Raw genomic sequence first — 21817 nt, 5'->3', positions numbered from 1 at the left:
GCATCAATATGTTGGCTATATGAATAAAGATTTAATGTAGCCAAAGATAATAGGCTCCCCTAGGAAACACGGAACATCACTTTTGTTCCTACACTGTCACAGTAACTCGTCCATGACATTTTCATTCGTTGTCATGTCAAACAACACTGTATTCAAAGTGCCCACTATTATTTATATTCTAACTATATAATTATAATAAACATTCTATTTCCATGATTCCAAAAGTTCACCCAAGTGTTTTAATCTAATCGCAATTGCAACATTTGGTTAAAAATGAGGCCTAGTATTTTTGCCCATATCGTGGCAGTGTGTAAATTATCTCAAATGAGTGCAGGAAATGCGGGAAATGATTTTAGGTTGAAGTTGAATTGAACGGTGTAAGCCAATCAGAATGGAGAAAGACCCCTTGAAATAATTTAGAATGTATGTGTTGCCATCCTAGGATCAGTCACTACTCATAAAGCAAATGTGGAACTTTTATTCATCAAAAACATAAAATACCGTAATACCGTGAAAAATACCATGATATGATATTTTGGCCATATCGCCTAGCACTACGCTGTACCAGTCTGAGGGAATAGGTGCCAATAGGTCTGCCAAATCCGCTACTACTGCTGTGATTTTCACTGCATGTTTGTTTATGCCGTGAACATTCACTTTAAAACGCCATTTTAGTCCTTCCTTTACTGGAAATAAAGGGCTGTTGCATCGGACTGGTCCTCGTACCGCAATTGTTTTTATCTAACTAGGCAAGTCAGTTTAGAACAAATTCTTATTTACTATGACGGCCTACCTATTTACAATGACGGCTATGCCTCCCTCTAGTAATATTGCCACTGATTTCTCAGCCTCCGGTTTCATAGGATATTGCTTTACCGTTTGCAGTGGGTGTACCTCCACCACAACAGGGTTGCAGCCTTCAATCAGACTGCAATCTAATGAGTATTTTGCCTATAGGGTATGACCCTGAAACAACTATTGCTCGGCTTTCACCGTCTGTACTGCCCATGTTAATTTGTTACCTTTTGAGAATCCACTCCCCTGGCTTTTCGCAGAGATGATCCAACCCCACCATTGGTTCCACAACCGTCGCCATGTAAAATTAGCATGGTATTGTTACTGGTCCTATGATCTAGGACAGGGATAATGGTTGTTTGGCTTTCGATTCCCGCCCGTTACTCCGCTGAATGTGTTACTTTTTTCCTGTCGCAAATGTAGCTAATTTCTCATCATGAGCCATTAGTGATATTTGAGCGCCGGTATCTACTCGGAAGCTGTGTTTGACGTAGCCTCCTACATCTCCTTCCACATGGAAACCATTATCTTGCTGAACCACAATCGACTGCACAGAGGCTAGATATACAGTACCAGTCAAAAGTTTGGACACACCTACTCATTCCAGGTTTTTCTTACATTTTTACTATTTTCTACATTCTAGAATAATAGTGATGTGAACTTTTGACTGGTACTTTATATAACAAAATATTCAACTGCTGTCAAGAATCCCTCAGTTTTGTCATTCGTTTGCTGGATCACTCATTCTACCCTGTTTCCTCCAGAAACGGATAGATTTGTGTCCCTCTTTTACTGGGTCTGGTGGTGCTTTCATAAAAATACGCATTTCGCTCACACTCAGTGGCTGAAGGTGATGCTGAATTTGGGGCTGCTGGGATAGGCTTATCCTCCACTGGGACTATTTGTCTCGTATAATACATAACTGGTGTCTCATGCGTTCGTACTGGACGCACATCTCTGATAACCTGGATCATGCTGATCCACTATCCAGGACTACTATGTGCGGGCTCGTAATGTGCCCATCCGCCGCGTCTCGTAACCCATGTTGCTATTTTTCCTCTTCAGAGAGGGGTATAACGGTGATACACTAGATGTACCTGTTTCACTTTGTAGCCTGGGGGGCGAACAGCGGAGGAGTGGCAATGGCATATACAAGTATTTTGATACTGTTGAAGCCAAACCATGACTTGTTTTATTTGCTTTTGTCTATCCTCAAGGGCTCCCTCTAATTCCTGGTTTCCTTTTGACTCTTTTCTAACGCATTAGCCAATTCCTGCTTCTGTTCATCTCATCTGTGCGCACGCCCTTCGGATACGCCTAGTTCTTTTTGTTTTTATTAGTCATTTTATTGCTCCATTTTACCTAGCCGGTTTTTATTTTTGTAACCTTTTTTCCATTTTGATCCTTTGCTGATAAAGTGCTGTGGTTAGGATGCCGGTGTATTGTGGTCTGGGCCGTTCTTTGATTTCAGTGTTCCACAATACATATGGCATCCATACACTCTTGGCTGGATTTAAACTGTCCATCGGTGGGATGTGTACCAATTTTCACCACTTGTTTGATTCTTGGTGCTGTTCGTATGCCTTTTTTTCAGCGCTTCGAATGCTTTGGTAACATTCTACCTTTCCACCCCTCCCGGATGCCATATCATTATTGGCTCCGCTCCACCCCCAACGGTTATGTTTCTGTACCCACGGTTATAAAACTCACCTTCTATTAATGACTTTCCCAAGGTACTGATACTACTCTCCGGGGGAGTGGGTAACAGTGTAGGCGCTTAATTATTTTGTCACTCATCCTAACAGTTTTGGTGCTTGACGACACTGTGTTGTATGCACAGACTATTGTGGATGACTCACCATGGAGGGGGCCGCCCTCCAGAACTTACAGGCAACCTATCACCATCCACCTTCCCATTCACTGACAATGTTTCATCTTTAAGCACAGATATCTGCTATTCTCCACCGTGTGCCTTTCTCCTTCTACATGGACTACTCCTCTACAACTGTAGTATACAAGAATGACAATTCATCCATACACACACCACGGTTTATGGCCACCACGGTTGGGGCTTTCACCCCCCTTGGACCTTCGTCCCACTTACGGATCTCTCAGGGACCCAACCCCCCTGGGACCTATCCTACACGGAATCTACACTTCACCGTGGGGCCACCCACGGATCTCGCAGGGACCCAACTCCACTCTGGACCTATCCTTGCAGAACCTACCCTACACCATATCTACTGTTCGTAACACAATGGGACTACTGAAGAAACTCAGGTTTCCTAGGTCCATATCCTATCATTTGTGTTCAGCCTATGACTCTTCTCCCAGAGATGTCAGAATGAGTGGTGACACTCATAGGAACTGTAGGAACTGTGGCTACCTTGTTTTTGGTGCCGGCTCCAGCTCAACTGATTCGGACTCTCCAGATCGACTGTAAATCGTGGTGAATCACTAGCAACACCAACTGTTAGGTTCTGAACAAACAGAGTAGAAACTCAAACGGACGACTAGAAAAGCTCAAACCAAGTTTATTCAACCCACTTGGGTGCTGTAGCTGCACACACAACATACAAGTCACACAAGCATATACTTATACCTTCTGACTAGGCAAGTCATCTCCTTGCATGTCTAAGATAAACAATCCTTCTCTGTTAGCCAGAAACACAGTAGGTTCCTCTTACTGGTATTGTCATGGCTTGCCTCTCTATGATCCTCATGGGCGTGACAGTGTGTGTATGTGAGATAGGACTGTAATCAAATGGTAATACATGCAAAGTAATAACTTCTAGTATGGTAATAAGGATATTTCAAGCTAGAATCCAACACCAAAAATGAAACCCTTTCCTTATTCCAAATTTTTTTAGGATGGAAAATGGTTGAACATTTGATATATGCCTTAAATTCTCAAAAATATAGGCTCTTAACTTTTATTTGACACTTCACATGCTAGTGCTCATGGGGCTTTTTACATGGAAATGCCCACTACTACTACTGTCAATGAACCTTTTCTAGCCTAGATCACAAGCCAATGCAATCAATATGCTATATCATGGTGATCGCTAAGCCTAATGACAAACAACAAATCATCATTATCATGTTGATACTGCTAGGTATTTCAAATGATTAGACCTAGCTACTACTGTAAAGATGTATCGACCTAAGTTATTTGTTTAGCTATTTATTGTATATGCTATCTATTCTAATTTGCACTTGAACCATAATGAAAAGTAGGCTATATTTTATGTATTACAAAATGTTGTTTTAGAGAACAGAGACGATAGACCTATTAGTAATTATGCCATTTTAAATGTATTTCCAGGCAGAGGAGATGGACACCCCAGAAGACCTGCAAGATGACAACCTGATCGAGCGGGACCACTTCCACAGTTCTAATAATGAGCAGCAAGATGGACATTTGGCAGTTAGGAGGAATGTTATATTAGAACGAACAAAATTCAACCAAAGACAACAGGAAGCAGGAGAGACAGCTCATGATTTTATCACTGCACTTCATTGTTTGTCAGAACATTGCGGTTATGGAGCTCTGCTCAGTGAGATGATAAGAGACAGACTAGTCATGGGCTTATGTGACAGAACACTGTCTGAGCAATTACAAATGGACCCAGAAATAACACTGGATAAAGCTGTCACACGCATTCGTCAAAATGAACTTGTGAAAAAGCAACAGGACCTGCCAGAGAATAACTTCAAAGCTGTCAGCAGTGCAGCAAATGTAGAGAGTGAGCTTTCACATAGCACACCGCAATGCCCAGCCAACACCCAGTGCCAATCTGAGAAAAACAATAAAAACTCAGACAGACCACAACAAACCCAAACAACACAGGATAATGGAGAGGAGCCCCAACATACAGGTGGCACTGATGATTGGATTGAGGGTTTCAGTCCTGGAGGAGAGAAGCCTCACTACTGCTTTGATTGCGGTAAGAGCTTTAGAAAAGTGAGGGATCTTATAAGACACCAGCGAACGCATACTGGAGAGAAGCCTCACCACTGCCCTGATTGTGAACAAAGTTTTGCTCGGTTAGATCGTCTTAAGTCACACCAACTAACACATACAGGAATGAAGGCTCACCAATGCCCTGATTGTGACAAAAGTTATTCTCAATCGTATCATTTGAAAAGACATCACCTGCGAAAGCATATGAAAGAGAAATACTTCCACTGCAATCATTGTGAGGAAATTTTCTCCAGACCGAAAGATCTAAAAACACACATGCATGTACATGCTGGAGAAATGGCATACCTTCAGCAAGAAACTCATACAGGTAAGAAGCCTTACCACTGCTCTGAAATTAATCAGTGCTCCGACTGTGGGAAGAGCTTTCGACAAGTGGGGGATCTTAAAAGACACCAACGAACACATACCGGAGAGAAGCCTTACCACTGCCCTGATTGCGACAGAGCTTTCAGTCGATTAGATCGCCTTAAGTCACACCAGCTAACACATACAGGAGTGAAGGCTCACCAATGCCCTGATTGTGACAAAAGTTATTCTCAATCGTATCATTTGAAAAGACACCACCAGCGAAAGCATATGAAAGGGAAATACTTCCGCTGCAATCATTGTGAGGAACTTTTCTCCAAACCAGAAGATCTAAAAACACACATGCATGTACATACTGGAGAAAATGCATACCTTCCACAAGACACTCATACAGGAAAGAAACCTTACCACTGTTCAAGGTGTGATAAAAGATTTCCTGACATGGCAAAACTAAGATCACACCTTCCAGTACACACTGGAGACCTGGCACTCCACTGTTCTGACTGTGGAAAGTGTTTCTTAAACAAGTCAAAGTTTGAAAGACATCAAAGAACACACACTGAAAGTGTACTATACCTTTGCACTGACTGTGGGGAGGGTTTTTCAAATATGCAACGGTTGGAAAGGCACCAGCGAATGCACACTGGAGAGAAACCATACCACTGCACCGATTGCGGGAAGAGTTTTGCACTTGAAAAAACATTTAAGTGTCACAAGCAAGCACATAAGTTCAAACTTTCTGGAGAAAGAGCAGCCTATCCTTGCTCGGAATGTGGAAATACTTTTTCTCGTTCATGTGACGTGATGACTCATGTGAGAAGGGTGCATAATAAAGAGAGACCTTTCCAGTGCTCCTGCTGTGGAAAAAGGTTTTTCCAAAAGAACTCACTCACAATACACATGAGAATTCACACTGGAGAGAAACCATACCACTGCTCAGAATGTGGACAAAGCTTCTCCCAAATTAACGACAGAAAACGGCACCAGAAGAGGCAACACACTGGAGAGAAGACGACCTCTATTCTGCAGTCTGAAAGGCAAAGTCACAGAGACAGTCAATAAGAAAGGACTAACAACAGACACAAAAATGCAATATAGTAACAGTATCACTGTCTTAATGCATAATTTTTTACATTTTTACTAATAGTAAACTTTATTTTATAAACCACATTTTTTAAATATCTTATCACTCTTTTAGTTTCCACCCTGCATAAATTAATTCATCAATTCTCGCCTGCACCTAAATCATTCCGTAAGGCCAAACAACCAAATGGGTAATTATTTGCCCAGTTAAACTACCCAAAATACTATTTCAAAGATTACAGCAACTGTAGTAAACATGGGCTATTAGAACCAAGGTGTGAATATCAGTGATGTGATCATCAGAGTATAAATCATGTATGGATGTATGGAATAATTTGGGAAATCCAATAAAAATGTCTCAGTATTCAAACTGGTGAACAGTTATTAGATGTCCATGATATTTAGGTTGGCATGTACTCTCCTCACCTCTGAAAGAGCGGTCAGAAGATAACCGTAGCTACTGACAGTGTATTTTAAAATTTGAAGCGTCTTGAATTTTAAAAGCCCTTTTCCACATCTCTTGCATGAGTATGGTCTGACTCCTGTGTGCACTTGCATGTTGGCTGCGACATGAATGACTTGGCTGAATCTTCTCCCGCAGACGTCACAGCTGAAAGGCTTCTCTCATGGACTTGCCTTTTGAGATAACTGATTAGTAGAACGTCTCTCACAATCACTGCACTTGTGGGGTTTTCTCACCTGTATTGATCTGCACATGTATTTTAAGAGTGTTTTAACCATTACCCGTGTGTGATAGCTTGTGTATTCTCAGTTGGTTATTGTAATACATTCTTTACACATACAGTGGAGTCTAATAACTATATAAAATAAATAACTCAAAACTGCGCTATATTTCAGGGGCGGCAGGTAGCCTAGTGGTTAGAGCGTTCGACTAGTAACTGAAAGGTTGCAAGATCGAATCCCTGAGCTGACAAGGTTAAAATCTGTCGCTCTGCCCCTGAACAAGGCAGTTAACCCACTGTTCCGTCATTGAAAATAAGAATTTGTTCTTAACTGACTTGCCTGGTTAAATAAAGGTAAAATAAAAAAAATGTAATGCAAAAAAAATGGGTGAAATTATTTTATACTAATGCAATTGCTCAGAGATTTTGTTTAACAAGAAATATGTTTTCTCAAAGGTAGCTGTCAACAGTTTTTACATCCCTAAACATACTTATAAATAAAGTATTGAAAAGTTTTGTATTTGGCCCCATATTCCTAGCATGCAATGACTACATCAAAGCTTGTGACTAAAACTTGTAGGATAGATTTGCAGTTCGTTTAATTTTTATTTAACTAGGCAAGTCAGTTAACAAATTATTATTTACAATGATGGCCTACCAAAAGGCCTCTTGCGGGGACGGGGGCTGGGATAAAATAACAAATATAGGACAAAACACACATCACGACAAGAGGCAACACTACATAAAGAGACCTAAGACGACAACTTGGCAAGGCAACAGCAATGTTTTAATTGTTTCAGATGATTTTGTGTCCACTAGAATTGAATTGTCATTACATTATTTACTATCATGGATGACAAAGGGAAAACCGGCCATGTTGCGGACACGATCTTGCTTCCGGACTAGCTAAACACCACCTTCGACCGCTTTGAGGATAACACAGTGCCACCGATGCATCCCGCTACCAAGGACTATGGGCACTCCTTCTCCGTGGCCAACATGAGTAAGACATTTAAGTGTGTTAACCCTCGCAAGGCTGCCGGCCCAGACGGCATCCCTAGCCGTGTCCTCGGAGCATGCGCAAACCAGCTGGCTGGAGTGTTTGCGGACGTATTCAATCTTCCTATCCCAGTCTGCTGTCCCCCATTGTTCCTGTACCCAAGAAAGCAAAGGTAACTGAACTAAATGACTATCGCCCCGTAGCACTCACTTCTGTCATCATGAAGTGCTTTGAGAGGCTAGTTAAGGATCATATCACCAGTGCAACTGGGTCCTGGACTTCCTGATGGGCCGCCCCCAGGTGGTGAAGGTAGGAAACAACACCAACTTTGCTGATCCTCAACACATGGGCCACACAAGGGTGTGTGCTCAGCCCCCTCCTGTACTCCCTGTTCACCCATAACTGCGTGACCACGCACGCTTCCAACTCAATCATCAAGTTTGCAGACAACACAACAATAGTAGACCTGATTACCAACATTGACGAGACAGCCTACAGGGAGGAGGTGAAGGCCCTGGCGGAGTGGTGCCTCTCACTCAACGTCAACAAAACAAAGGAGCTGATCGTGGACTTCAGGAAACAACAGATGGAGCACACCCCTATCCACATCGATGGGACCGCAGTGGAGAAGGTGGAAAGCTTGAAGTTCCTTGGTGTACACATCACTGACGATCTGAAATTATCCACACAGACAGTGTGGTGAAGAAGGCGCAGCAGCACCTCTTCAACCTCAGGAGGCTGAAGAAAGTTGGCTTGGCCTCTAAAACCCTCAAACATTTACAGATGCACAATCGAGAGCATCCTGTCGGGCTGTATCACCGCATGGTACGGCAACTCCACCGACCTCAACCACAGGGCTCTCCAGAGTGTGGTGTGGTCTGCCCAATGCATCACCGGGGGCAAACTACGTACCCTCCAGGACACCTACAGCACCCGCTGTCACAGGAAGGCCAAAAAGATCATCAACAACATCAACCACCCGAGCCTTGGCCTGTTCACTCCGCTATCATGAAGAAAGGGAGGTCAGTAAAGGTGCATCAAAGCTGAGAGTAAAAAAACACCTATCTCAAGGCTGTCAGACTGTTAAATAACCATCACTAGTCAGCTTCGACCTGGTTACGCAACCCTGCACCTTAGAGGATGCTGCCCCATAAACAGACTTGGAATCACTGGCCACTTTAATAATGGAACACTAGTCACTTTAATGTTTAAAATACTGCTTTACTCATATGTACACTACCATTCAAAAACTTGGGGTCACTTAGACATGTCCTTGTTTTTTAAAGAAAAGCACATTTTTGTCCATTAAAATAACATATAATTGATCAGAAATACAGTGTAGACATAGTTAATGTTGTAAATGACTATTGTAGCTGGAAACTGCAGATTTTAAATGTAAAAAAATGAATGGAATATCTACATAGACAGAGGCCCATTATCAGCAACCGTCACTCCTGTGTTCCAATGGCACGTTGTGTTAGCTAATCCAAGTTGATAATTTAAAAGGGCTAATTGATCATTATAAAACCCTTTTGCAATTATGTTAGCACAGCTGAAAACTGTTGTGCTGATTTTAAAGAAGCAATAAAACTGGCCTTCTTTAGACTAGTTGAGTATCTGGAGCATCATCATTTGTGGGTTCGATTACAGGCTCAAAATGGCTAAAAACAAAACTTTCATCTGAAACTCGTCAATCTATTCTTGTTCTGAGAAATTAAGGCTATTCCATGTGAGAAATTGAAGATCTCGTACAACGCTGTGTACTACTACCTTCACAGAACAGCGCAAAATGTCTCTAACCAAAATATAAAGAGGAGTGGGAGGCCCTGGTGCACAACTGAGCAAGAGGACAAGTACATTAGTGTCTAGTTTGAGAAACAGACGCCTCAAGTCCTCAACTGGCAGCTTCATTAAATAGTACTCGCAAAACACTTGTCTCAATGTCAACAGTGAAGAGGCGATTCCAGGATGCTGGCCGTCTAGACAGAGTTGCAAATAAAAAGCTGTATCTCAGACTGGCCAATAAAAATAAAAGATTTAAGATGGGCAAAAGAACACAAACTAGACAGGAATTCTGCCTAGAAGTCCAGCATCCCGGAGTCGCCACTTCACTGTCGCAACCTCATGATGGGTTCAGGGAGTTTTTCGAGTATCATGTAGTAGCCTAAACCTATCGACCTTACATTGAGCTGGGTAAATGGAATATGAATGACTGTCATCCAATATGCTGTAATAGAAATGAGGCCATGCTCATCATTTTATCATCATCTTAAACGGCACCGACCGCCACTGGCACAGACTTCAGTTGAATGTCTAGTTTTGATTTACATTTGATTGAGTTGTCAATGAATGTGAATTATATGTGAAATCAACAAAACATTTCACCATGTTATTGATTTAGGTTAAAAGTTGGGTGAAAAATGACAATGCCCTTACGTTGATTTACTTTTTTCAAATGTAGTTTGACTCACCGTGGAAATCTGTCATCACATTTTTGGGGTTGAAATGATGTGGAAACAAAGTTGATTCAACCAGTTTGTGCCCAGTGGAATAGTACAGCAGGTGTACCTTGATAAGAAACCCTGTCCACAAGTGAGGCAGTTTCAGGGTTGATGGCTGACCCATTCTATTTTTATAGGTGGCTGACCCAGGTAAAAAGCAGGGAGCAGCCTGGTGTAGGTTCCTTGGGAAAGTCAGACCCACACAGGCGTTAAACAGGTGTCCCATGGCGCTTTTCATAACAGTAGGTGTGCTAACCCCGGTGTCCTGGCTAAATTCCTAATCTGGCCCTCATACCATCATGGCCACCTACTCATCCCCAGCTTCTAATTCCCCCTTTCTCTCCCCTGTAACTATTCCCTGTTTTTTTATTGAACTTTTATTTAGACAGGTGGGTTCACCATTGAGACCAGGATCTCATTCTCAAGGGAGCCATGTGAACTTGAACACACAACTCAGTACAACATAAAGCAAAATATCAACACAATAAGATTAATCAAAACAAACACAATGAGCACATTACCTCACTCAAAATGGATCTAAACTGTCCAATGGTGACAAGCGAGTCCAGCTTCAAGGTGGCCTGGAGGCTATTCCACGAGCTGGGGGCATAAAACCTAAAAGTATTTACCCCAGCTCAGTGGAGACCCGCGGGACCTCCAGAACCAGCCAGTCCAGAGAACTGGTCTGAACATTTCTGGACCTACAATTAATATGTGAGCTGAGGTGGTGGGGGAGTCTCTGAAGAACAGCTTCATGTACAAAAAGTAACCATTGCTGGCCCCTTCTGGTAGTCAGAGACTTCAAGCCGACAGGACTATACAAAATGCAGTGATGTGTATGAAAATCGTCCCCAGTGATAAAACCCAGTGTTGAGTCATAGACTAAAGGTTTTAAAACAGAGGCTGCCACATGCATGTAGAATATATCACCATCATAAAGTACTGGGAGAAGTGTTGCTTGAACAATCTTCCTTCTTTCCAAAGAGAGGTAGGATGTATAAAATAAACCAATATTATTTATCTGCTTTTTTTCAATGTGTGTTTTTGAAAGAGAGCTTATCGTCAATCAAAATCCCATGTATTTATAATGGGGAACTTGCTCAATTTGGACTCCCTTTAAATGAACCAGATTTGACCTTTCAGACACGTCACATGATTTGTATCTGATTTCAAACCACCTACAAAGGTGGCTTGAAATAGCCGATTCGAATTGGATATGCGAAAAAATAGGATTTGTGTCACTTCAAACTGCCAGTGTGAACAAGACTTGAGTCGTTTGCGGAATGCTTCCTGCATCCACATACATTAATTTGTAAAAGCCTAACGAATGATCAAATAAGCCTCACGCAATTCAACACTCTCTTAGTCCTCCATACAAAAAAAGGCTTATTTCGCGGACATATTTTGGAAGGAGTAAATCCTCTCGCTTTGCCTCTTCCTCTCTGTCCATGCTCCGCATTCAGACGTAAAGTATGTATGATACTTCGATGTGCATGTGATTTGCATCCGGTCATGTAAAATTGTAATTATAGTGGCAATGACTGCAGAAAATAGTCCGCTAGATTTGTTCTCGGTCAGTAGTTTAGCTAGCTAACCAGTTAAGTTTGTTTTATAAATCTCAAAACACTGCGTCTGGTTTCGAATAGCGATTCATACAGTGTTATAGATGTGCAGTAGCAACAATGATCGTGTGAGATGGGCTTTAAAGAACATTATTTCACTTTGAATCAAATCTAAGTGAAAGACAAGCAGACAAAACGGATGTGTATACAATAGCACAGCAGTTTTCGGCTTCTGGTTTTACCCGCACCCCTTTCGTTTGGTATATAAAACACAGAGAAAATGGCGGAATTTGAGAACTAAGCACTGCCAAAACAATGCAGGAGAATCGAGATGAAGAGGAGCCCCAAGATACTGATGACTAAGCCAATCAAGATGCAAGACAACGGAAGTTTTGAGGAAAAGCTCATTGAAGAGGTAAGAAGGTACAAAAACAAGACGACTACTAGGAACGTCGAATGTTCAGGCTGCTGCACACTGGTAGTAGTGGGGAGCCGACTCAAATAATCGATTATTCGGCTCCAATGTCTGCGTGTCGAGCATCGATTCCGCTAGCTATCACTCCTAAGATTCAGTATTTTTGCAACCAGGAAACGATTTTACTTATTCTACTATGAGAACAAACTCTCGCATCTTTCACAGCAAATACATAAAGAGCGGGGCATAGGTCGGCATGTTGGCCAGTCAACTGTGTGTCCGCAATCAACAGATATAGGCTATCGCAATACTGTATTTCACAATTTCTTCGCTTGCAATGTCTTGCGCAAGTTCACCAACGTAGAGGCTATTAATGAGTATGCTGAGCTATTCTACACGCTACAGACCGAAGACACAAACACACACTAGAGAGAGGATCCGGTCAGGCAGTTAGTCAGAACCGTGCATATAGGCTATATCTTGGTAATATGTATCTAGCAATGCCTCGTAAATTCACCAAAAGTATATTAAAGTATACATTAGGCTATCAATGAGTACGGCTAAGCTATTCTTCATAGTGCGAGTTAATTGAAGTTGAACATTGCCAAATGCATCAGTTTAATTTGGTCTAAATGTGCAATAAAAAGTATTGTATAAAGCTTATGTAATGAAACCCTGGCTGGTGGTTGATGCCCTAGGACAACCCTGGAGAATCTATAAGTCTTTGCTAGGTAAAGCTCTGCCTTATCTCAGCTCACTGGTCACCATAGCAACACCCACCCGTAGCACGTGTTCCAGCAGGTTTATCTCACTGTTCACCCCCAAAGCCAATTCTTCCTTTGGCCGCCTTTCCTTCCAATTCTCTGCTGCCAATGACTGGAATGAACTGCAAAAATGGCTGAAATTGGAGACTTATATTTCCCTCACAAACTTTAAGCATCTGCTATCTGAGCAGCTTATTGATCGCTGCAGCTGTACACAGCCCATCTGTAAATAGCCCATCCAATCTACCTACCTCATCCCCATATTGTTTTTATTTACTTTTTTGCTCATTTGCACACCGGTATTTCTACTTGCACATCATCGTCTGCACATCTATCACTCCAGTGTTAATTTGCTAAATTGTAATTACTTTGCTACTATGGCCTATTTATTGCCTTACCTCCTTACTTAATTTGCACACACTGTATATTGACTTTCTATTGTGTTATTGACTGTACGTTTGTTTATTCCATGTGTAACTGTTGTTGTTTGTGTCGCACTGCTTTGCTTCATCTTGGCCAGGTCGCAGTTGTAAATGAGAACTTGTTCTCAACTGGCCTACCTGGTTAAATAAAGGTGAAATAAAATAAAAGGTGAAGAAGCCGGATGTGGAGGTCCTGGGCTGGCATGGTTCCACATGGTCTACGGTTGTTAGATTACTTGTTAGATATTACTGCACTGTCGGAACTAGAAGCACAAGCATTTTGTGACACTCGCAATAACATCTGCTAACCATGTGTATGTGACCATTAACATCTGCTAACCATGTGTATGTGACCAATAACATCTGCTAACCATGTGTATGTGACCAATAACACCTGCTAACCATGTGTATGTGACCATTAACATCTGCTAACCATGTGTATGTGACCATTAACATCTGCTAACCATGTGTATGTGACCATTAACATCTGCTAACCATGTGTATGTGACCATTAACATCTGCTAACCATGTGTATGTGACCAATAAAATGTGATTTGATTTGATGCCGGTTGGACGGACTGCTACATTTTCTAAAATGACGTTGGAGGTGGCTTATGGTCGAGAAATGAACATTAAATTCTCTAAACGGCTCTGGTGGACATTCCTGCAGTCATTTTCTCTCTCTCTGGGTCTAACCTTAAGAAGTTCTGGAAACTGGTTAAAGACCTGAAGAATAAACCCTCCTCCTCACATCTGCCCATGTCCCTTAATGTTGAGGATGTGGTTGTTACTGACAAGAAGCACATGGCTGAGCTCTTTAATCACCACTTCATTAAGTCAGGATTCCTGTTTGACTCAAAGTTTCTCCCTGCAGTCAGTCACTGAGTCTGAGGTGCTAAAAGAGCTCCTTAAACTTGACCACAGAAAAACATCTGGGTCAGACGCTTCTTTAAGGTTGCTGCCCCTATCATCTCCGACCTTTTAAACCTGTCTCTCCTTTCTCGGGAGGTTCCCATTGCTTGGAATACAGCCACGGTTTGTCCTTTATTTAAAGGGGAGATCAAGCTGATCCTAACTGTTAAAAGTCTATTTATATTTTGCCCTATTTATCAAAAGTGTTGGAAAAACTTCAATAATCAACTGACTGGTTTTCTTGATGTCTATAGTATTCTCTTTGGTATGCAATCTGGTTTCCGCTCAGGTTATGAATGTGTCACTGCAACCTTAAAGGTCCTCAATGATGTCACCATTGCCCTTGATTCTAAGCAATGTTGTGCTGCTATTTTTATTGACTTGGCCAAAGCTTTTGACACGGTAAACCATTCCATTCTTGTGGGCCGGCTAAGGAGTATTGGTGTCTGAGTGGTCTTTGGCCCTTTTTGTTAACTACTTATCTCAGAGTACAGTGTATAAAGTCAGAACATCTGTCTCAACCACTGCTAGCCACCAAGGGAGTACCCCAAAGCTCGATCCTAGGCCCCATGATATTCTCAATTTACATCAACAACATCGCTCAGGCAGAGGAAGCTCTCCCATCAATTTATATGCAGATGATAGTCTTATACTCAGCTGGCCCCTCCCCAGATGTTGTGTTAAATGCTCTACAACAAAGCTTTTTTAGTGTCCAACAAGCTTTCTCTACCCTTAACCTTGTTCTGAACACCTCCACAGGTGTGGTTATTACCTCTGAGGGTTTAGAGCTTGAGATAGTCACTGGAATGAGCTGCAACAAACACTCAAACTGGACAGTTTTTTCTCTTCATTCAAAGACTCACACATGGACACTCTTACTGACAGTTGTGGCTGCTTTGCGTGATATATTGCTCTCTCTACCTTCTTGCCCTTTGCTGTTGTCTGTGCCCAATAATGTTTGTACCATGTTTTGTGCTGCTACCATGTTGTTGCTACCATGCTGTGTTGTCATGTGTAGCTGCCTTGCTATGTTTTCTTATGTGTCTCTTTTTGTAATGTTGTGTTGTCTCTTTTTTTCATGATGTATGTTTTTTCCTAATATATATATATATATATATATTTTAAAAATATTTTTATTTTTAATCCCAGCCCCTGTCCCTGCAGGAGGCCTTTTGTTAGGTCATCATTGTAAATAATAATTTGTTCTTAGCTGACTTACCTAGTTAAATAAAAAATTTAAATCATGACAATTGCACGCTCCCTCAATTTGAGACATCTGTGGAATTGTGTTGTGCTACAAAACTGCACATTTTAGTGGCCTTTTATTGTCCAAAGCACAAGGTAGACCTGTGTAATAATCATGCTGTTTAATCAGCTTCTTGATATGCCACACCTGTCAGGTGGAGAGATTATCTTGGCAAAGGATAAAATTCTCACTAACAGGGATGTACACAAATTTTATTTCAGCTCATGGGACCAACACTACATGTTGCGTTTATATTTGTGTTCAGTGTAATTATTAAATTAGATGTGCTAGATTAGGGTTGGAGTGAAAACCTACAGGATGCTAGCTCTCTACAAACAGGGTTGGAGAGCCCCGTCCTAGGCAACAGATCGCAAAGCTGCATCCCCGCTCAACTTTCTGGAAATGGCAAGTTCACTTTCTCATCCATAAACACAGTCAAGTGTGAATACGGTTCACCAGCTCAAATCAGCAGAATGTATGGCATTGTTATTGGGAAGGATGACATCTACCATGGATGGATCACTAAAAATATATTTATGATCACACTTCATCAATAAAAAATTGTATAGGGAAACCTATAGATTTGGCAGCCAATCACGAGCTATCAGTGAGACATGACATTGAAATATTTTCACGCCTACGATGAAAACCTCCAGGCTTCCGTCATAAGTCAATTAAATTTGAAAAAAATAAGAATTAGAAGGGGCAGTTTGGAAAAACAAATCCTTTGTGAATCATCCTCTGGAATACTACACATGCTTGGATAATAATTACAAAACCAACATCTCTAATAATAACCGTCCAAATAGGGCTATAACACTGCCCACCGGTTTGAGTGGGTCAAGAACTGCAACACTGCTGGGTTTTTCACGCGCAACAGTTTCCTGTGTTTATCAAGAATTACTCCCCATCCAAAGGACATCCAGCCAATGACAGGCCAGTGGTCGAAAACGGGTAATTGATGAGAGGACAAAGGAGGCTGACACGAATTATGCAGAGCAACCGACAGGCTACAGTTAGTCAACTGGCAATCCAGTACAACATTGCCCAAAGACCCATCAAAGAATGCACAACTCGTTGTACGATGACACGAATGGGGTATGGTAGCCGGCAACCTTAGTTCCACTTCTTTCAGTAAAAAACATTGGGACCCTTGATAAAAAAAATAGGGCTATGTTTGAATGCCACAGGATATCTGAGCATCATTGCCAATCAGGTTCATGGCAGCATTGTATCCATCTGCGAATATATATATTTTTTGGTGAACAATGCCCCATGCCACAAGGCTAGGATTGTCCAGGAATGGTTCCACCAACATGAGTGAATTCAGCTTACTGCAGTGGCCTGCCCAGTCATCAGATCTCAATCCAATTGAGCATCTGTGGGATGAGATGGAACGAGCTATTCAGAGTAGAGATCCACTACCAGCCAACTTGACACAACTGTCGGAAGCATTGGAGTCAACACAGGCCAGCATCCCTGTAGAAAGCTTTCGACAACTTGTAGAGTCCATGCCCCAATGAATTGAGGCAGTTCTGAGGGCAAAAGGGGGTGCAACTCAATATTAGGAAGGTGTTCCTAATGTTTTGTACCCTCAGTGTGTCTGTATACGATGGTGTAAAGACATAATGGAAAGTATATGAATAGATAAGGTGTTTACAGCAGTAGTTATAGAAGATGAGCCTTGGCTAGAATACGCATGCTATTGATTACAGTAGAACAAGCTAATCAATTCCAGTTTAGAGTGGCCGCTTGGTAAATGTTGTGTGCCGTTTTATAACGTATTAATTTATCAAAATATTAGCAACCAAGAGGGTGCACAATGTCAAAACTCTTGGTTGCGTCGAAGCTAGCAAAATAAGTAATCTGAACACAAGTGTGACACGTATGTGGAGGGAGTAATTTTTATGTTTGGTCTTTCAAAATATCACAACTTATTTCTGCATGTATTGATGATGATTTTGGACGTTTTTATTTGTGTTTTGACACTGGGCTATAAATCTAAAACCGATGACAACCGGAAGCGGCAACCGTATCAATTTCAACTTATGTTTTAGGAATATAAATGATAATTTTAACATTCTTTTCAATATGATTCTACTTAATGATGTAAAAACTACTGAATGAGCCCTACAACTTGCTTTGATTTATAGATTTCTATGATTTTTTTGTTGTGAAAATACATTTGTCAACTTATACTGTCAATGAACTTTCTCTAACCTAGATCACTAGCCTATGGTGATCTCTAGGCCTAATGACAAACAAATAATCATTATCATGTTGACACTTCAACATGTTGGTATTTCAAATGATTAGACCTAGCTACTACTGTAAAATAGCATAAGTTATTTGTTTAGCTATTTATTGTATATGCTATCTATTGGACTTTAACTGTATCAAAGTAGGCTATTTTATGTATTACAAAATGAATGTTTTAGAGAACAGAGACGATAGGCCTATTAGTAATTATGCAATTTTAAATGTATTTCCAGGCAGAGGAGATGGACACCCCAGAAGACCTGCAAGATGACAACCTGATCGAGCGGGACCACTTCCACAGTTCTAATAATGAGCAGCAAGATGGACATTTGGCAGTTATGAGGAATGTTATATTAGAACGAACAAAATTCAGCCAAAGACAACAGGAAGCAGGAGAGACAGCTGATGATTTTATCTCTGCACTTCATTGTTTGTCAGAACATTGTGGTTATGGAGCTCTGCTCAGTGAGATGATAAGAGACCGACTAGTCGCAGGCTTACATGACAGAAGATTATCCAAGCAATTACAAATTGACCCAGAACTAACACTGGATAAAGCTGTCACACGCATTCGTCAAACTGAACTTGTGAAAAAGCAACAGGACCTGCCAGAGTATACCTTCAAAGCTGCCAGCAGTGCAGCAAATGTTGAGAGTGAGCTTTCACATAGCACACCGCAATGCCCAGCCAACACCCAGTGCCAATCAGAGAAGAATCAAAACTCAGAAGGACCACAGCAACCCCAAACAACACAGGAGAAAGAAGAGGAGCCCGTAGATACTGATGACTCTGATGATTGGATCGAGGGTTTCAGTCCTGGAGGAGAGAAGCCACACTACTGCTTTGACTGCAGTAAGAGCTTTAGAAAAGTGAGGGCTCTTATAAGACACCAGAGATCACATACTGGAGAGAAGCTTCACCACTGCCCTGTTTGCGACAGAAGTTTTGCTCAATTAGATAAGCTTAAATTACACCAAAAAATGCATATGAAAGAGAAACATGTCACACAGACGGAAGAAACTAAACTGAAGGTAGACTGTGTGCACACACAGCAAAGAACCACCAGCAGAGGCAGGCAGAAGACTAAAATGCATGCAGAAACACCAAGAAAGATAGTCCAGTCACAGCCAGGAAAAGAATTGTCTTGCAAAAGTTCAATTAGAAAGAATCAACACTCAGAAAAACTGCGACAAACCCAAACAATGCAGGAGAATGAAGAGGATCCTGAAGATACTTCTGATGACTGGACCGAGAGTTTCAGTACTGTAGAGAAGCCATACATCTGCTCCGACTGTGGTAAGAGCTTCAAACAAGCGAATCGTCTTATAAGACATCAGCGAACACATACAGGAGAGAAGCCTTACAACTGCCCTGACTGTGACAAAAGTTTTGCTCGATTAGATAATCTTAAATTACACCAAAAAACACATATGAAGGAGGAATGTAATTTCCGCTGCTCTGACTGTGTGAAAAGCTTTGTCCGACTGAAGCAGCTTGAAAAACATCAGCTAACACACAAGAAAAGTTTTGAAAGACACAGGATACATTTAAGCAAAAGAAAACAATTTCTCTGCACAATTTGCGGGAAGGAGTGTCGGAACATGAAAATACACATGCGAATACACACTGGAGAGACACCGTATCACTGCACTGAGTGTGGGAAGAGTTTTCCATATACAAAATCATACCAAAGACACATACTAACACATAATACCTCTGGAGAAAGAGCAACCTATCCTTGTTTGGAATGTGGAAAGTGTTTTACTCGCAGAGATGGCATGTTGAGACACGTGAGGAGGATTCATACTGGAGAGAGAAATCATCAGTGCAAAGACTGTGGAAAGCGATTCTTTCGAAAAGAGACACTGAAGAGACATATGCTAGTTCACACCGGAGAGAAACCATACCAATGCTCTGTCTGTGGACAACGCTTCTCCCAAGATGGAGACAGAAAACGCCATGAGAAGAGGCACTACTCTGGTGTCTCAAATTTCCTCGATTTATAATGCAGAAGTGGTGGAGGTACAGTAGCCTAGTGGTTAAGAGCGTTGGGCCAGTAACCGAAAGCTTGCTGGTTCAAATCCCCAAACTTACTAGGTGAAGAATCTGTCGGTGCCCTTGAGTAAGGCACTTAATCCTAATGGTTCCTGTAAGTCGCCTTGAATAAGGTGTCATGTAAATTGTGTTTGGCATTGCAGGAAGTGGGAACCTACCTAATCACTGTGACTTGATAATCTAATAATCTGTTAACTACAATGTTGGTGGCCTGGAATTGGCACCACAGACTGTTGAAGACACTCACAGACGGACTGTGTATTACTGTCTTCATAGCAGTATTTATTTTTTTCAAAAGTTGTTTATTTTAAATCAAGGGTTGTAACCAGTTCAGGGAACCGGACTTAAAACATGGAAAATAACTACATTATTTGAGTAACACTAACCGAAAACGAAAGTTCCGGAACAGAACCATTATTTTAAAAGCATGGGAACCAGTTAATAACATTATTTTAAGTTTTCCAGTCCCACAAAAATCGTAAACAAAGTCCATTTGCAAAGCCCTCTGTCACTCAAACTTATTCCAGCGTCTGCCTGCCAGTTGGAAGTCTTTGCCAGTGAGTGTGTGTGTGTTTTGGAGACCTGCCCCTCCCCTCTGAAGCATAGGTTACTGTAGACTACTGATGACGTAACAAGTGTAATTAAAAAAAAATAGGCAGAGCTGTTTAATAAAATGATGGATTGACTTATTCAATTGGTCCGAACAGTGGAGAGAAAAAAGTAATGTTCAGAACGAAATGATTGGAAAATAATTTCAGTTCCGACCCATGTTTTTAAATATATATATATATATATATATATATATATATATATATATATATATATATATATATGTGTGTGTGTGTTTAAATACCAATTAAAACAATCTGTTCAAGGACATAATGTTAAGTCTGATATAATATAAGCAATTTTGGTGCCACGATTACCATTTTCCCATTCACTATAATGACTGATCCTGTTTTCTGGAAACAGCCTGCAGTAATGCCGTCGGCCTTGAACTTCGTGAGCAGGGTGCAATTGCGGCCTGCAATTCGGGGCGTTCGAACCCCTCTTTATACTTCTATTTGTACATTTTTAAGTTACGGGAGGCAGGGGCGCTCCAGTACATTAGATGGCATTAATGCACAAAAGTGTTGGATGCCAGCCGCCGATAAACACCACAGAAGAAGGAAGGGGGCGACAAAGATAGCCAGCTAACAATACACCGGTAGTCAGTGTCCTTCGCCCTTCGCCAGTCGGGCACCTTTTTCTTCTAGTTCTGTTAACGACAGCGAGGGCAGATGTTCGGCAGGCTGGAGCAAAGGACACTGTGCTAGCTTAGCCAGCTAGTCATAAGGGGGACTTCAGTATACAGCAGGTGGGAGGCAGGGGCGATGCCGTGTGCTAGCTAACTATCAAGCTAGTTAGTACACGTGTCGTCCCAGCCACCCACTTGTTGTGCTAGCGGGAGACGGGGACGACCGGTGGACAGTGTCCTTCGCCTCCACCTGTTCTGTTAACGATGGTACCAATCACATTTCTGTTGAGTTCTGTTAACGACGGCGAGGGCAGACGGGAGCGAAGGACACCGTCTACCGGTGTCGCTAGCTAGTAAGCAGGACTCTGGTATACAGCAGGCCAATAGCAAGCTAGCTGAGATGCATGGGCGACCGGGGCACTGTACTTCACCCCAGCCTGTTGACCACAGTTTTCCGGCAATTCTGTTAACGGCAGTGAAGGCAGGCGGGAGCCAAGGACACTTTTGGACTTTCTATACTCGGCATTCAGACAAAGTGAAAATGTCTGCAAGCTCTTTACGACATTTAAACATGCATGTGATTCGCATATCC

At 41.7% G+C, this 21817-nt stretch overlaps 2 protein-coding genes across 5 annotated transcripts in view; both read left to right on the top strand.

The window, feature by feature from the left end:
• The window catches only part of LOC110528867 (zinc finger protein 883), a 75322-nt gene that overhangs the window by 16119 nt on the left and 37386 nt on the right, over positions 1-21817 (top strand). For 3 of the 4 annotated variants that reach the window (XM_021611027.2, XM_021611026.2, XM_036982789.1), the window contains exon 2: positions 4121-6534. The exons of the other annotated variant lie outside the window; for it this stretch is intronic. In XM_021611027.2, the coding sequence (XP_021466702.2) occupies positions 4121-6148 (2028 nt within the window). In that variant the 3' untranslated portion in view covers positions 6149-6534. Of the gene's footprint in view, positions 1-4120; positions 6535-21817 lie in introns of those variants that run through there. 4 annotated transcript variants of the gene reach the window in all.
• LOC118936280 (zinc finger protein 25-like) lies at positions 11532-20767 on the top strand. Its single transcript, XM_021611030.2, has 2 exons — positions 11532-12330; positions 18167-20767. The coding sequence occupies exons 1-2, from the start codon at positions 12247-12249 to the stop codon at positions 19937-19939; spliced, it is 1857 nt and encodes a 618-aa protein (XP_021466705.2). The 5' UTR covers positions 11532-12246; the 3' UTR covers positions 19940-20767.

Source organism: Oncorhynchus mykiss, chromosome 7 (assembly GCF_013265735.2).
Source record: "Oncorhynchus mykiss isolate Arlee chromosome 7, USDA_OmykA_1.1, whole genome shotgun sequence".
In the NCBI taxonomy this organism is placed as follows: Eukaryota; Metazoa; Chordata; class Actinopteri; order Salmoniformes; family Salmonidae; genus Oncorhynchus; species Oncorhynchus mykiss.
This window is presented reverse-complemented; position numbering and strand designations above follow the sequence as displayed.

What these genes read in the sequence shown, in the direction of transcription:
- LOC118936280 (XM_021611030.2), top strand. Translation starts at nt 12,247, where the DNA reads ATGAAGAGGAGCCCCAAGATACTGATGACTAAGCCAATCAAGATGCAA. An exon ending in AGGAAAAGCTCATTGAAGAG is followed by an intron (nt 12,331 to 18,166) that starts GTAAGAAGGTAC and finishes ATGTATTTCCAG; the next exon opens with GCAGAGGAGATGGACACCCC.